We start from the raw sequence: 18,009 nt of genomic DNA on the forward strand, positions 1-18,009 counted from the left end.
CACAACAGTCCAGCATTCTGAACAATTCCAGGAGCTTGCTAGGTGCAACTGAGGTGATGTGAAGCCTGTATGTCGCAAAGCCGGCAGTTTGCACAAGAGACTATGCCCATGTTAGACAAGTGCTTTCTGACCCTGCTGTGCCCTGAATAAAGCGCGACAAGGAGTCGGAATTTGTCTCAGTGGAGATTGATCGTTCATTTTATTCAAATGTACAGAATTTAATGTACTTTAAAAATCGGTGATTCGTTTTGAAATATTTGAATTTCATTGATTTCGTAATCGATCTGCAGGAGAAAAGGCGTCTAGTGGAAAAATCTTAAAAATATCTCAAATTCAAATGTCGAAAAAAAGGAAACTTATTATTAATGTAGATGAAAACAGGCAAAGACCGAAGGACTAGTAAAAGTTTTGATTTTTGACAAAGAAAAAGTTCAAAACGCCTCTGAAAACGGTGTTTCGTCAGATACGCCTTTTATGTTTTGTGAGATGATTACACGAAGTTAAAACATTCTTACAAAAATGCTTCTATCTCCATCACCTTCAAAATTTCGAAAAATATAATACATGAATGTACGTTGAATATATTTGCAAAAACAAGAATCGATTGTTTGAAATTCACAAATGGATATAAAATAATGACCTTTAATGCAAACACTGTTGAAATATGCCAAGTGAAAGGGAAAATAATAATGAACCGACTTAAGTATACATATGTATGTATGTATATACTATCAAACCAATAGCCCTAGAAATACAGATAACTTTAACATGCTGTTTACATAAAATAATTAGCGTGTCTTTGTCAAAATTATAAACATTTTGTATGGTACCTATGCTAGTGAAACGTAAATCACTGTTCAAAGTCATCTCCAATTTTTAAAAAGAAAATATTGTAAATTTATATATTGACAGAAAATATTTACATATTTGAAAAACTTTCATATATCAACACAAATATATTATTTTATTTATAAATCAAGTTATATATTTAAGCAGTTTTGTATACCACACAACAAAATACAACTGAAAGGAAGGCAATAAACTCACCACGGCACAGCAGAAAAATAATAATGAATCAACAAAGAAATGTCCTTCAAAAGTCAACATGAATAAATTAAGTGAGCATGAACAAGAAATAGAATGAAAATATAAAACAGAATAAAGAAAAAATCATTTTTGTTTATATAATCATTTTATTAAATTTAGTGCCGGTGTGGGTAGCATAAATGTTTACAGGTTGCCAGTTGCCGGCACACATATAAATTACATGCATTTAGTATGAATGGAGACGTTAACAAAAACCAAATCTGTGCTATAGCAAGCATCTGGAATTGATAGCTTCTTTAGATATAGCATATTTAATGGAAACAATTCGCACATTTCCTGCCTATGAAAAAACTGTGTAAGACCACATGCATACATATGTACATATTGTATATACATACGTACAAATGCGTGAGTAAGCAAATACTGTATTTATGAAGAAATATTTTTAGCTTTAGTTATTTTTTTATCTCATGCGAGATACCACCCAACACAGCATACTAAAAATTGTGGCATAGCGCAAAGGAAATAGCAAAATTATCTCATTTAAGCACAGTTTTTGGCTACTTGCCATTAAAAAATCATTCACTTGAAAGTACAATAAAAAAGAATTTGGAAATAGTGCTCAATTCGCACGCAAAAAGTCATAAAATAACTGAAATCTTATGTATACATTTTCTAATTTTGCACTCGAGTTGAATAATGGTTGAAAAATTAACAGCAAACTGAGCAGATTCCAAGTGATAACTTGCAAAACAGGATATGCAAAGCCTGCCGGCAACTTCCTGTGCAAACCACACTACTAACTAGTTAAGATTCACCCATCCAAGGGCAAAAGAAAGGTGTGAACGAGGAGAGAATGTGTGTGAGAGAGAGTAGGCAATTGCCATAAAAGTTTTCTATTTTCAGCAAATATTATCAGATGTGAATCAGGTTCAACACGTTTCTGCGGCAGTAGCAGCAGCAGCATTTGAGTGAGAATAAAAGTTGTAACAAGAAGATCGCAACCAAAAAAATCAAAAAGTGCACCAAGAAACAACATAAAGTAGAGGAAGGTATGTAGGAATTCCTAAGAAGCACAGATAGAAGCAATGAGGAACAGTCAACAGTTTCACCGGGGGCAGCGTACACATGTGGAGCAGCATGACGCACAAAATCGACTATGGCTACAGCTGGCACCAAGCTATAACGTCAAGTGCGCGAAAATAACTTGCAAGTTAGGCAAATTCATCGAGAATAAGAAAATTGTGTACGAGGCGGCAAAAATTACCACAATAAAAAATCAAAAAACGCTGCAAGTTGTTGGTGGAAGTTCAACCACGCGGAAGATAGCTACCATGATCAACGCGAATACTAGTGCTTGTGTTGCTGTCATAGACGGCGACGAAAACAGAAACACACGAAGTAGGCCATACTGGGCTTAGTGGTACATACATATCTTTGTACATGAATGATGCTGCTTGTACGATCCGGCGAAGGTGGATATACGCGAATATGAGCTTCCAAGTGAATTTGTGTCGATTGCGACACCACACAAAACTGTGCATGAATGTGCTCTGCGCCCAATTGACCAAATGAAAATATTAAACAAGCAGCCAAATGTAGACAATACTATTACGTACTACTTTGCTAGTTGCTTTACATTTTTCCACTTGGACATGGTTATTTGTCGTAAAAGAGTGAAGAACGTCACAGGGGCGTTGCCGAGCTATCAAAAACGGCTTGACAGTGTTTTTTGGCCAGCTACAACATATCAACCACTTTATTTAATGCAAACGCAAATTTGCTTTTGTACACAGAAAATAAATTGCCACTGTTGAGCGCTTTGGTGCTAGCAATCGCCGACAAGTAAATTTAAAAATAAACTATGGAATCATACAATGAATGTGTCCATAACACCCAGTCACATCACCCACTAACGCGAAAATAATTAACAAAAAAAAATTTCAACTCTGAAGAAACGTCTTCTTTCCAATCGCAAATTATATTACAAATGTCAAAAATATTTAAAATATGGCTTAGCGCATTTATGTAAATAACATTTCATTTACCGAATCCAAATTAAAAAGCGAGGATACTTTTTTGATGAAGCCACCACCACTACCACTGCCATCTTGACGCTTCTTCTTACGCGTTGTCATCTCGTTGCGCCACACAAACACTAATCCTCAAGAAATTATCCTATATAAAAAGGCACTTTTTCACTATTTTCTAGCGTTTTTTACGCTTATCCCGTCACGAAATCACTGGCAGCCAATTGCTATGGATGTCACTCGCTGCTGTATTGCGTTCGTTCGACTTTATTTCAAATTCAATTCAGAATATTTACGCGCACGAAAAATAAAAAATAAACATTTCTATGATATAAAAACACTGCGCGACGAGCTAAAGTTGCTTGCTTCCTTTTTTCTTCTTCTATTTTCACACGCCGTTAATGTTTGTTGTCCACTTTCTGCTCTCTCTCGCTGTCGCGACGTTTTAAAACAATTGCTCGCTCTCTCCTTTTCTATTCTCTCATTTACTTTCTGTCACTTTTTCCTCTTGGCGATTATTTCGCGTGCTTCAACACTACCTCTGTCACCGCACTGATTCTACTTTTTACTTTTGTTTCGCTACAACGGCTGTAATTTTTTCATGTTGCATACAACTATTTACTTTTTAGAACATGTAGTTTATTTTTAGCATTTTCAATTTTTTTCGCGTTTTTTTTCGTTTGCGCACGCAATCTCGCGACAACTGCAGCACTCTGGAGCTACGAGCGCTTGACTAAATTAACAAACCGTCCGCGAATGTAAAGACCGCAGCACTTTGCTGACGACAATAAACATGTAACGCGGCAACGAGCCCAGTGACACCACCTTCAGCCATTGCTCTGTCTATGACCGCTCGACATTGCAACTCTAACAAAAAATTAAACACTAGGAATTGCAAAATATATGTTATGGCTGTGCCAATTGGAAACACAAATACTGCGTTTACTTTTTTATTTAATATGTTTACAATATTCGCGCGTTATTGAGTTTCAACTTTGTTGTGTCGAAGTCCCTCGGTTAACAAAATAATACAAAACGTTCACTGCCAGCGCAACATGTTTACGGCCGCATCAATTCGATACTCGAAGCAAAACTTATTTTACAATTATTTCACACAGCTGGCAATGCTCCACAACTATTTGACACTCACAAATCTAAATTTCTGTTCGTTGGCTCTTTCATTGTCCATCACTTGAGTAACTTTCAACTGCTATGAAACGTTTTATTAGTTGCTTAAACTACACTTTTTCATTATCAAAGGAATCCAGTTCACTAAAACACTGTTTATTTATTGGTTAGGTTTAATTTTTTACAGTTCTTAACACGAAAACAATGATTTGTATGCGTAACGAAATGCCGCTACGCAAGCAACACCCGAATTGGAGAAGAGGCGAAAACAAAAGCAAAAAAGAAATGAAGAGAGCGCGTAAAAATGATTGGCAACATTCTCAATGAACTTGTTGCGGCGCACAGTGATGCCACAGCGCGTAAGAATAGCGCAGCTAGCTGTGGTGAATTTGTTGAATAACTATACATGGTAAATGGGAACCCATTGATATTTTGATAATTGGAAAAGGATTTTAATAAAATATTTTAAACTAATTTAGTTAAATAAATTTAAAAAAATGCATTAATAATAATTGAAAAAAAAAAATTAAAAAAAGAAACATAAAAAAATAATGAATTAGAATAGATTGTGATTAGAAATACGAAAATATATTAAAAATATAAAAATGAAATCAAAAGTTATATACAAACCTTATTGTTCAGCGAAATAAAATAAAATGCAACATGCCATACAAAAAACTTAAGCAGCACTTTTATTTATTAAGAATTGACAAATGAATTGTTAAGCAATTACAAAAATCATATAAAAACATACAAGCTAAATAAACATATTTATTAATTTATTAAATATATGAGTAAATTAAAAGTAATTAATAATATATTAACACAAGCGACAAAATGCAGAATTACAACAAAACTAATAATCAGTTTTTTTATTGGCATATTAGGGATCTCAGCACGAGCAATAATTAGCGCAATAAATGAAAAACGTACAAAAAGAAACGAAAATTATTTTTTTTTCGCACTAAAATTGCGTAATATAGGAAAAACGTTAATGACATGAAAATCGTAAGCAAACGAGCATTATAATTTATTGTTAAGTTGTTGTGACACAAAAACATTAACGTATTAAGCGAGCGGAAACGAAAAATTGGCAAAAGGGCGCAGCGAAATAAAGGATGGGGACACTACCGCACCTTATTTCCTTACTAATTTTACTGCCTAAGCGGGGCATATAAGTGGCAAGTATAAGAATTAATTAGTACATGACTATATATAAAATTATAATGCGAGGCTGCCGAGAAATAATTTTCCTAATTTCAAATATTAATATTCCTATATTTGAGTTTAAAGGGTGCCTCTAGTGTGAAATTTATGAAAAAGTAGTATTTTTTTAATATTTCGATAGTCTATACATTTCAAAATATCATACTTATAATTATTTAAGTTATATTTTGAGTTACAGGCTTATAAAGTGTAGCCGCTGAGTTCAATCAGCTTCACCAGTTTATTTTTAAAGGGTTACATGGGTTTACGTGTTTCAAAAAGTTTAATTTTTTATTGTCTTATCAAATTCTACAACACCTCTAGAATATTGTCCTAAATTCAAGTTTCATTTTCAAGTTGATCCAAGTAATAATTTCGGAGATATAGCTTTGAGAACTTGTGCGCTCGAGGCTAGCTGGGCTAAGTGCGCCGTCTTTAAACTCGTTTTTCTCGAAACTGTGTCATTGAAGTCGGTTGACAAGATTTCTCGAGAACTACTCAACCGATCTTTATGAAATTTTACACAGGTCTTTGAGATACAATTCTTAAAAAATTGTACGAAATATTTCTACATTATTTTACGATTACAACTATTTGAAAAAAAAAAATTTCGCGAAATTGTCACTGAAATTTAAATTTTTTTGTAAAAATGTTTGCCAAAAATCGAATTTAAAATGGTTTTTCCTTCTTCCGAGTTCTAAGTTAAGGTTTTAACTAAAACAAAATTTTTTTCACTTCAGATGATTCTGTAAGGAGTTATCCTGCCAACGCGGGCGCATCTTTTTTCAGAGGGGTTACCGGAAATGGCGTCGCAATAGCCGAGTTTAGAATATTTTTTTCCACAAATTTAAGAATTTCTTCGTCTTGATAAAAAATTCTTATAAAATATTTATAGGAAACCCATGTAGCCGCTTAACGCGGTTGGAGATCGCGTGTAACCCAAAAAATATTTAATATTTTTCTTAAAATTTTTTTAAAATATAACCTTAAAAATGTAAAAAAATTGAAACAGTATTTTTTTAAACTCTCAAAAATGGCCTTGTTTTAAGATGTTACTCTAGCTGTGCCACTTAATTCAATTGGGACTCCGATTAATAATTCAAGCACTTTTTAGACTGACTGTTAGGACAATAAAACAATTTTCAGCAACGAATGTCGCCACGAAAAATACAACCGACATAAAAACGTAATGACATTATTAAAATCCAAGAAGTTTCTTCTCCGCTGGCTTAAAGCGAGCAGATGCGTATATAAACTTTGACAAAGCATGAATTAATTGCCCATTTGTAGGCAATTAAAGTGGTAAATTGGCGTTATGCAAACGTCTGAATTCGAAACAATGTTATTGTTGTTATTGCTATTGCATTGGCTATTGTGTTTGGTATTATTGTAGACATTGGCACTTACAGCTTCGCTGCTCACAGTGTCCACATTGGTATTGGGCTGTTGCTGCTGCTGCTGCTGTTGCTGCCGGTTATGATAGGGCGCCGATTCAGGCGAACGGGCCGCCGCCTTTGCGGCACTGCTGCTGCCGCCCTCACTTGCACCAGTACCGCTAGCGCTAACTCCCGCACTCTCTTTGGGAATGTCGGCGTCGCCATCGACTTTCATGCGCTGATTCTGCAAAATAGAAATAAAAAGAAAAAAACTTCATAAGTTCTTACTTTTTGACATCATTTTACGTAATTAGTACTTAGCACACAGTGCACAGAACAGTGCGCAATAATAGCATTAAAATTAATGTGAAAAAAATGTGAGGCAACAAAATATGTATTTTAAATGACATATTAACAAATGGGAAATATACACAGTTGTGCTGTATTTTTGGAGCGCGCTCTTACGCCGCCATTGGTGCATGAGACGCTGCCAACACTTACATTAGCGCAACAGCAGGCGTACTGAGAGCCGCCGCCGCCACTGCCACTATTGCTGCTACTCTTTTTGCCGCTGTGCGCTTCAGCGCTGCCAGTGGGCGTTTTTGCTGCGCCCACCGGCGTCGTTGCACTGCTGCTGCCGTGTTTCGTGGGCGCCGGTGCTGCCGGCGCTGCTGCTAGCGGTGGCGCAACTAACTGTCTGCGCCGTCGACGTATACGCACTGGCGAACGCGCACCGACATAGTTGGAGAAGCGTCGACGCGAATGCCGAACGATTGACACCCAGTCAATCATGTTTTGTTTTTAAATTGTTTATTTCAATTTTTTCTTTTTTAAATTTAAATCACTAAAATTATGTGCTTGTATGTTAGGCGCGGCGATGAATTTTCTTTTGAGCATTAAATAGTAGGTACTTTTGTCTAGTTGCACACTGTCAGTTTTGTTTGTGTAATTAGCATATTGCATTGAAGCAGCCATTTTAAAAGCGCTCTGCATTAAATTTTGCCTCCATGAAATCAGCCATTTTATGTACCGCTTTTAAGCAATTTCGAATTTTACACAGTCACTTAATTAGGATCGCAGGTATAGAAGAAGCAGCTACATAAGTTAACGTTAATATAAAATTTTTTGTAGTTTGCCAGGAAGGTTTTAAAACCCAGAAAGAAACTCTAAGACTCTTTAAAATATATATGTATGTATACATATGTACAAATGAACAGTATGACTAGCTGAGTTAATTCAGCTATGTATGTTTGTATGTCTGCCTCTTTACGCGTACTAGTGCCTCAATTTTTGAGATATCGCTCTGAAATTCTGCAGACGTCCTTTAAGGAGCTCCTCATTTGTCGGAACCGCTGATATCGGACCACTATAGCGTATAACTGCCATACAAAATGAACGATCAAAATTTAGTTCTTGTATGGAAAATTGTATTATTCGACGAGATATCTTCACGAAAATGGGCACATACTATTTTCCAAAACAATGCTACAATCGCCGAAAAAATTGTTTAAATCGGAACACTATAGCATATAGCTGTCATACAAATTGACGGATCAAACTAAGATATTGTATGGAAAATTTTTCATTTGCTACGGTGCTACCGAAATTAACGTTTTTCTTGCTTTCTTTATAATCATGGAGTACATGTAAGTTTATCCTTAATGACAGTTGTTGCTAACGAGCAAAAGAAAACAGCGAAAATTAAGGATATCCGCGTAAAGCTATTACGTATCAACGCAAACACGGTTTAGACGTTATTAAGCTAACGCGCGGAAGTAATTACAGCCGGCGAAACCATTAAAGGTGCCCCCCGCATGTGCGCATTAACGCATTTTAATATAATAATGAAAATTACTTTATTTTTGCTTGAACTTTTTTTTTTACTTTTCAATTCTGACACATTTCCAACACTTTGCAAGAAAACTTATGAAGAACAATGCGCGCAAGTAATTCATTGTTTTCCGCTAAATATACAAGTATTTGCTCTAAACATTTATATGAAACTGTCATAAAAAGACACTTACGCGAGAAGAATGCTCAAAATAAAAAGCGCAATGTAAGGACCATATAACTTTAGACACATGTAATGAAAGCACACTCAGTTGACGAATGCTGTCAAACCAGAATGAATATGGTAAAGAAATGCAAACAAATAACATAAAACTAACGCATGCTGGCAATGCCATTGTGCGCTCCACAATACCCGTTGACAATATCAGCAACAAAATAAATTCATTCGAGTATCAAAACAAAAAAGAAAACACTCAAGCACATGCACGCGCACATATTAGGCCAAAAAACGTTTAAAATCTGTGCCAGTACAAGATTTAACACTTTTTGTTTCGTAACGCAACGCTTAGCAACCATCCAATGCATAACAAGCGTACACACAATGCGCATAACACTAGCTAGTCGTGGGCGCGGTGGCAAGCAGCTTAAGCGACTGTGGCCATTTAAGGATACGCCGAGATTTTTTGGCACGCCGGCAGCTTGTTCGGTGTGTGCAGCAGTTGACACCCCCGCCTGGGGGTCACACAAATGCCTGTATAAATTTTCGCTGCCAAAGGATTGCATGAATAATGTTAAGGTGGCGTTAAATTGTGTGTAAACGCCCCACTATACAATAGGATTTATGCTCGAATATAATACCATTTGTAGTTTATGTTGCTTTTTTCGTTGCCAGCTAAAGTGCTTCGTTTTGTTATGGCATAGGAAAAGCCGCGGGAAAGGATAATAACGCATTAGCAGAGATTGCTGGCCTGCTTGCTTTTCGCTAACAAATATGAATGACATGCTGTTGTATGTATATACGGCGTGTATATACATAAATATGAATTTATATCCCTTTGACGAATCGGTTATGAGTACATTGAAGCAACAAATTATTGTCAGCGCGTTTTGTAACGTTTGCTGAACAGCCATGCGATTGAGAAGAATTTAGTGTATTTAAAGCTCGTTAAGCTAAATTTCGTATAATAATGATAAATCAGCTGTGGTTTGTTTACATTTTTTGGTGACCTTTTGTTGGACATATGATTGAAAGAAAAATTACAAATTTTAATTCTTTAGTCTTTAGCAGAAGGTTATTTTGGAGTTTTTTAACGAATAGGGTAATAATGTATATAAAACGAGAAAAAATGTATGATTCGGCTGCACCGAAACTATAATACCCTTGATAGGTACATTTCTTATTGGATAAGTAGTAGTGTAGCAATATGCTATAGTGATCCGATCTGAACAATTTCCTCGAAGGTTGCATTATTGCCCTGGACAACAACCCTTGCCAAAATACATAAAGATATCTCGCCAAATGAAAAAAGGTTCCACATAAGGACTGGATTATAAGCGGTCAGTATGTGTGGAAGCTATATATGCCACAGTGGCTCGAACTAAATAATTTGTTTGTAGATTGTACCGTAAATCATCCCGAATTTTGTGAAAAAAAAGTTTCTGTACCATATCCGCGGCTTCTTGGTGAGAAAAGAACGTGTGCAAAATTTGAGACCGTTTGCAAAAATACAGACAGAGTCAGACTCACGCCGATCCTTTATTTGCACATATATTTTATATAATAGGCCCTAGACGTATCCTGCTGGGTATAACAAACTTCGTGGCGAACTTAGTACACCCTGTTTAGGGTACGGATACTCGTATTTGACTTTTAAGACAGGCCAGCTCTACAAGTCCCTCATCATTCCTCAAATGATCAAGGACATCATCTGATGAGTCGGCCTTAGGAGTTTTCGAAAGAAAGGTTACGCGGAAGATTTATGGTCCTTTGCGCATTGGCAACGGCGAGAACCGCAGTCGATGGCACGATGAACTGTAAGAGATTTACGACAACAATGACGTAGTTCAGCGATTCAAGAGATAGCGGCTGTGCTAGCTAGTCAAGTTGTTCGGATGAAAGAGAACACTTCAGCTTTGAAGGTTTTCGATTCAGTAACTTCCGGTGTGAGTAGAGAAAAAGGAAGACATCCACTCTGTTGGAGAGATTAGGTGGAATAGGAGCTGGCTGAACTTGGTATCTTTGTCTATAGCCACGTAAACGGTGTCTACGCCAGCAAAGAAGAAGATCCAGCTTTTGTTTCTAGACCACTCTGCTCTGTTGCCAATGAAAATCTACTATAAAAACTACCCGGTTCTAATAATTTGCCCATCACTGTACATAGTTTAACAAGCACGCGTAAGCACTTTCTATTATAATCGCAATTTGCATTTAAAATTCATCATCCATAGTTTGCTTGAGTTGCTGTCGTCGACAATCCTCTGATGACATAGCTATACATAGAAGGGTTTTGATTGTAATTTCTGCTTATTGCGTTGTTTGGACAATTCTTGTAATTTTGCGATATGCATTTTTTTTGCTATCTATTTTCTTTCTTTTAGCTATATTACTGTGGTATTTGCCTGCAATTTCCTAAGGGTTAGCAGAGGTGGTTATAATGAATAGTGAAATGGACTGCCTTTGGCATAGTCATCTTGTGCTCTGAGTTTGCATGGTTTAAAATGAGATCATCAAATAATTAGGAAGGTCAGAAATGATGTCTCACTATATATGTATATGTATACAACTAATAATACATATACATATATAGTGAGACCATTACATAATAAGATTATATATTTAATCATGCATTAATTTTCTTTTGCAAAAAATTTAAATTTTTTGGCTTTTGTTATCTGAGCAATTGTATTTGCCTTTGGCTTAAACGGGAGATCGCATCACGAACTAAAGAGAGTATTAACTTTAACAACACCAAAGAGACAAAGGGCATTTCCATACATACATATATGTATAAATTGAAACGAAATGAACTAGTCTCCCATCCACCGTATTCGCCAAATTTTGCTCCAACAACTCTTTTCTTATTTTCATGCTTAAAATCATTGATCAAGATTAAAACAGACGAATTTGTAAAATTTGTCGAGAGATCGTTGAAGAGATGCCTCGTTCTCAACGATTCGCCCTCTTCAACTAATGAAAATATTAAAAAAGTAAAAGATATGGGGCTTGAAAATCGTCATGTAAGTGATAGAGAGATTGCAGGAGAGGTCGACATCTCTCGCGAGCCCGTTCAAATGATTTTGTGGATGGATAGCCTTCTTGCTCCAATCTCCCTGATAAAGCAGAAATTTTTTTAAAAACTTGATCGTGCGAGTTCCGATCTCACATTCATGGAGAGCATCATATGTAACTTCCGACAAGGCAAGGAATGGAGGGAAAAAATCAAAAAAAAAATTACGCCAAAGCCGCTCATAAACCAAGTTGATACTAATTTTTTTTCGATATTCGTCGTTAGGTGCTCCATGAATTTGTTCCGGAGAGACAGACGATCAATAGTAGTTCTATTTGGCCGTTTTGAGGGTTTACGTGAGAGTATCCATCAAAAACGGGTGGAATTGTGAAAGAAAAATTTATGGATCCTACGCGATGATAATGCACCACTGCATCCACGATTGTGATCAAATTTAAAGCCAAAATCGTAAATAATACCATCGATCAACCACCGTATTCGCCAGGTGTGGCTTCGTGTGATTTTTTCTTATTCCCCAAACTAAATTCGGCGCACCGTGGAACCAATTCTCAGAAGAGATAAAGCAAAATTCGCTGAAGGTGCTAAAAGCCATCTTAAAATCTGCGTTTCGAGGACTGGAAAAATACGTTTTATTACTTTTATGTCACAATATATATCTTTTGGGGTTAAAAATTAGAAAACTTTCAACGTATGAGGATATATCTGGTTTAAGTTGTTTAAACGTGAAAGTGTTCGTGCATGGGACTTACAAAAATTCTTTTGGAAAGCTGTTGCAATGGAAGAAAAGTCTTGGTCTATAAGTCGGAAGAATATAGAATGAGCACGTGAACTACCATGACAACGGCTTATTCGGTATTGAACGAAAAAACGACGCCAGGAGGTACATATATCTTCAAATACCAGTAGCATACAGATGTGTTCTCTGATCTAATGCTATGACTCAATAGTACTTCAGATAGTGATCCGATTGATTTTGGTTTCACAAAAACATGCAAACAAGCAAACGATCAAATTAGACAGGCCAGAAATAAAATAATCATACGCACACTGTGACAGAGATCAAGAAAAGACATGAAATATCGAGAATAACCTCTGAAGATGTGGCTAGATGTTGAACAGCTGGCGAGTAATTTGTTATTTATTCCATAAAATGTCAATATCAAGTTTCATATTCTATCTTGGTGAGCAAGGAAGGGAAATTAATGGGGTGACTCATTCTTTGAAAACCTTTGTACGATAGCGGAGCCCTATCGGGGCCACTAGAAGACACATTCAGCGTCTACCTACTTTGACTATTTTTGTTTACGGATTTATGTCAAATTTTGTGAGTATGTTCAGTAAGGTTTATCATTTCATCATAGCACATTTCACTTTGGTACAATGCTTAGAAATTGTTCAAGATTATTACGTAAATTCACGTTCTCCGAAAAATTCACACAAAAAATCCTTTATAAGGACCGATTATTAGTGCAGCATTGAAAACAACTATCTCTCTCTTGCTTCAAATTTTGCATGGAAGTTCTAGAAAAGAAAGTATTTTCCACTTAAAATATAACGCTGATACAGGTATTGTAATCACTAAATTGAAATCATCAAAATATTTGATCTCTTGCCACATAACCTAACAATCAGAAATGCTTTTGCACAATGAAGTCATTTTTCACGCTGATTTTTTTTTAGTTTAACTTTTTCATAATGAATCTTGCTGCTGACCATTACTAATTTCATATTTAGCACAGCAAATTTGTTTGTATACATCAAAGAAAAAATTAAAGTACAGAGATAAAATAAATTAAAAAGTGTTAAAATGTCAAAAGAGTATTTTGAAAAAAAAAAAAAATGTTACGTCTGAAAACTGCTAAAATAAATTAAAAGTATTTATATTAAATTATTTAAATTTCACGATAGAAAGTCCATGTGTTTATGCACACTTTTTCCGGTCCGCATTTTGCACATTGAAATTGCACACCAAACGTCAAAAGCAATTAATCAACAACAAATTATTCAACTGTGCCACGATTGATTTGTTTATTTATAGATGTTGTGGCATTCTGTTTTTTCAAAAAATTGTTTTTTTTTTATATCTTCCTTGTTTGTTAAAATTAATTTTTGTTGGTGTTATAGTTAAATTGTTATATATTTTTATTTTATATTTTTTTTGGTTCAAATCTTTATTATTTAATTTTTTGTTTCTTCTTTGTTTGATGTAGTTATTTTTTCTTGTTATATTTAAAACTTTTTTTGTTATGTTTCATAATTTTTTATTTCATTATTTTTTTCAATTCAAGTCTTTATCAGTTATTTTTTTCTTTGTTGTTTTAATTATTTTTGTTGTAATATTTTTTTAGTTTTTAATATTATCGTTTTTTTTTTCAATTCATAATTTACTTTTTGTTAATTTTTTCGTACCTTTTGGCTTGTTTCAATTAATTTACGTTGGTGTTATATGTATAATAGTTGCATTTTTCTTATTTTTGCTTTTATTGTTTTTATTTTATATAAAAATTTTTCAGTTCAAGTTTTACACATCCAATTTTTTATTGCTTTTTTTGCTGTAGTTATTATTTTTGTTGTTATATTTAAAACTTTTTTGTCACGTTTTGAAATTTTTTAATTTTTATTTTACTATTTTTTTCAATTTAAGCCTTTATCTGTTATTTTTTATTTCTTCTTTTTTCTTTCTTTGTTTTAATCATTTTTTTCCAATATAATAACTAATTTTTAGTTTATTTTTTTCAAGCCTTTTTTCAACTAGCTCTTTTATTCTTTAATTTATTTAATGATTTTTGTATTTTTTTATTTGTTTTAATTAATTTTTTTGTTACATTTAAAACTTTTTTTGTTACGTTTTATATTTTTTTTTATTTTTTATTTTAATTTTTTTTCAATTCAAACCTTTATCAAAACTTTTTTTTATTTCTTCGTTCTTTGCTTTAATTATTTTTTGTTGTAATATTTTTGAATTTTTAATTTAAAATTTGTTTTTTTTCATCTTCTACTTTTTTGTCTATTTTTTGTACCTTTTCACTTGTTTCAATTAATTTTTGTTGGTTTTATATTACAGTTAAATATTTTTTTTATTTTTTTTTAAATTATTTTTATTTAATTAAAAAATTTTCAATACAAGATTTTATTATACTAATTTTGTTTTTGCTTTTTTGCTTGACTAAGTTACTATTATTTTGTTGTATAAAACTTTTTTTTGTTATATTTTTTAATTTTTTAAATTAATAATTTTTTCCAATCGAACTTTTTTCATCTACTTTTTGTTGAATTTTTCTACATTTTTTATTGTTTTTGATATTAAAATTTAATTTTTTTGCAATCCAAGCCTTTTTTCAACTATTTTTTCTATTATTTGACTTATTTAACGATGTTCCTTTTTCTTTGTTTTAATTAATTTTTTGTTGCTATATTTAATATATTTTTAATTTTGTTTATTTTTCATTTCAGCGAGCATTTCACGCACTCAGCACATCGCTTAAGCGTTTTGTTTTCCGCTCCATGCTGCATTATGGAGCAAAAATTGCCAAAAAAAAACAACAACAACACTATTAAACGAAAATTACAAACAGTTGGCTGCTGTTGGCACACTTCTTTGTATCACACACTCAGACGCTGGACATTCCACTTGTTTATTTCCCGCGCGCCGATACACAAAACGTTTTGCAGAATTTCAGCGAAAACCATAAAAACAGCACGCCAGCACACACACACACATTCACCCGCAGAGATACACAACTTATTCAAGCGAATGTTTGCACGCGAAATAAAAGAAAAATGCGAGTTGGAAACACTTTGAAAAAATGTACGAGGCGCTTATTTGAAAAGTTTGAATTTTTATTAATTACTCATACGCAGCGGCTGACCAACGTACAGTATGACGAATGGAAAAAAAGCGCAAAAGGCGCGTATACACATGAAACGCGTCGCTATCCGCACTGCAAAAGCACAAAACTCTTCGACATACGCGCTGCTCTGCTATCACTGACAACGTTGGAGCAGCTCCACGACGCCTGAACCTGTCCGCTTTTGGCTTAACTGGCTGCTAACTTGTTCGCCTGCCTGGCTACCTATGCAAGCGAGCTGTGTCTGCTGCTTCGCTGACTAGCTGTGTGTGTGGCTGGCTGTGTTGGCGGCGCTCATCACATTTTGTTGCTGTCGCTTCGTAGCGCCGTAAATTTACCGTTTCAGTACGCATGTCCCAGGGAACGCGTCGTTAAACGTCCGCCCTCTCCGCCGAAGTCAGCAGCCAAACGACTTGCCGGAATTTAATGATATTTTCAATTTGATTTTAACCACCCTGTATGTGGCTGTGGCTTACTCACATTATATGTATACATTTATGTATGTATATAAACACACGTTCATACATACAAACGCTCATACATAGCTGCTTCATAGATTTCAGTGTTTTGGGCATTTTCTTTTGTTTTGTTTGGCTTTATGTTGTTTTTTTTTTAATATACATATACATATATCTATATATAGTTGGTATATATATACATGTGAGAGATATACACATACTCTCCCATGCAATTTCAATAAGACAATACACAACGGAATGTAGTCAATAGGTAGGTAGAGCATTCGTTGTTTTATTTTTACGACTTGTTATCTTTGGCCGCCTTTCCTTTTCACGTTTACCGCTGCTATTTGCCGCTGTTGCCGCAGCTCCTCCTGTATTTTGCTTGCTTTTTGATTTCGCACAACTATGCATATCTTTAGTTTCTTGTCTTTTTTTGTTGTTTAATTTTTATTTTCACTTTTGCTTTGCCTTCACCACTCAAAGCCATTTGCTTTGGTATCCTTCGAATATCTCAAGAATTTTATAGAAAGCGCATAAATTGAAGAGGATATTCAAATGTCGACATGCGATATCAAGAAATCGTATACCGAGCACGATACACATACATACACACATATATACTTACATACATATGTACATTGGAAGAATGGATGCTCGTCAAACGTCAAAATATTGTTGTTAATGTAGAAATATATCTACACTAAGGTGGCCCTAAAAAAAATCAAATTTCTGATTTTGGAATCTCAAGTCGCCCAACGATAACTTCGGGGATAAAGATATCACATATAAATTCCGATCTGAATTGCAGACGGTAAAAGGTAAATTCTCTCGTTGGAAAATAAAAAAAAAAATGCGCAAAAAGTGATTTTATTTGTCGTACAAAGAGACACACCCTAATTACTTCCAGTCGGGACCAAACATTATTTTTACAGTTTCAGAACTCGCTGGACCCAATTTTTGGTATAAAAAAGTGTGTTTACCTTTATGAATTTTCTTGACGTACTTTGAACTGCAGGCGCAAAACTTTGCTCTCGTGAAAAAAGTCTATCTCTGATACTTTAGACTGTATTCGAAGTTATTAAGAGAAAATGGCGCTGGCTCGGATATTTTCTCCGACGAGAACCAGACATAATCACGCAGAACGCTATCGAGTGAAACATTGAAATATCTAAAGGTAAAAAAAGTGGAAGTGAAATCAAGGCAGTAACACAAGATCGAAATAAATGGGCGAGTCTGATTGTGGCCCTTTGCTCCGCCGCGAAGCCATATAAGATACAATACAGGGTTTGGCCGGAAATTAATGGGACTGATTTTCATCCGCCGCGACTGTACTTCGCAGCGTGAGTGCGCCGACTGGATTCGGCAGAGGGCATTCCTAACTAACGAACGAGCGGCTGGTCAGTTGTTTCCCAGCACCTGGAGAATCCGGACAAGCATTTTCGCATGACGTGTTTCTCTGAGTGGTACAATCCGAAAATGCAGCGTTCGTTGAAGCAGATGTACGTGAATAAATTCTGTGTGTAACTCGGTAAATCTGCGACATAGACGTTTGATATGATCAAACAGGCTTACCCAGATGTTGCTTTAGCAAGAATTGGTGTGTTTCGGTGGCACCAGGCCTATTTGGTGGGCCGGGAAGAGGTCGCTGATGAAGACCGTGCTGGGAGACCTGCGACTTCGACATACAACGACAATGTGACTCGTGTGCGCAAAGTTTTGAACTCAGGCCGTCGACTAAGTATCCGTTTAATTGCCCAGATGTTAAATTTTTACGTGGAAATCCTCAAGAGACACAAACGAAAGGTCAATCGGGTCCGACAAGACATCGCAGCCGATTGGATGTTGCACCACGACAACGCCCCGGCTCACACCGC

The 18,009-nt window shown here is 35.1% G+C and overlaps 1 protein-coding gene across 16 annotated transcripts in view; it reads right to left on the reverse strand.

The window, feature by feature from the left end:
- The window catches only part of LOC126758931 (disks large 1 tumor suppressor protein), a 154,617-nt gene that overhangs the window by 67,885 nt on the left and 68,723 nt on the right, over window positions 1-18,009 (reverse strand). For all 16 annotated transcript variants that reach the window (XM_050473404.1, XM_050473395.1, XM_050473391.1 and 13 more), the window contains one exon: window positions 6,819-7,031. In XM_050473404.1, the coding sequence (XP_050329361.1) occupies window positions 6,819-7,031 (213 nt within the window). The remainder of the gene's footprint in view (window positions 1-6,818; window positions 7,032-18,009) is intronic.

Source organism: Bactrocera neohumeralis, chromosome 5 (assembly GCF_024586455.1).
Source record: "Bactrocera neohumeralis isolate Rockhampton chromosome 5, APGP_CSIRO_Bneo_wtdbg2-racon-allhic-juicebox.fasta_v2, whole genome shotgun sequence".
Classification (NCBI taxonomy): domain Eukaryota; kingdom Metazoa; phylum Arthropoda; class Insecta; order Diptera; family Tephritidae; genus Bactrocera; species Bactrocera neohumeralis.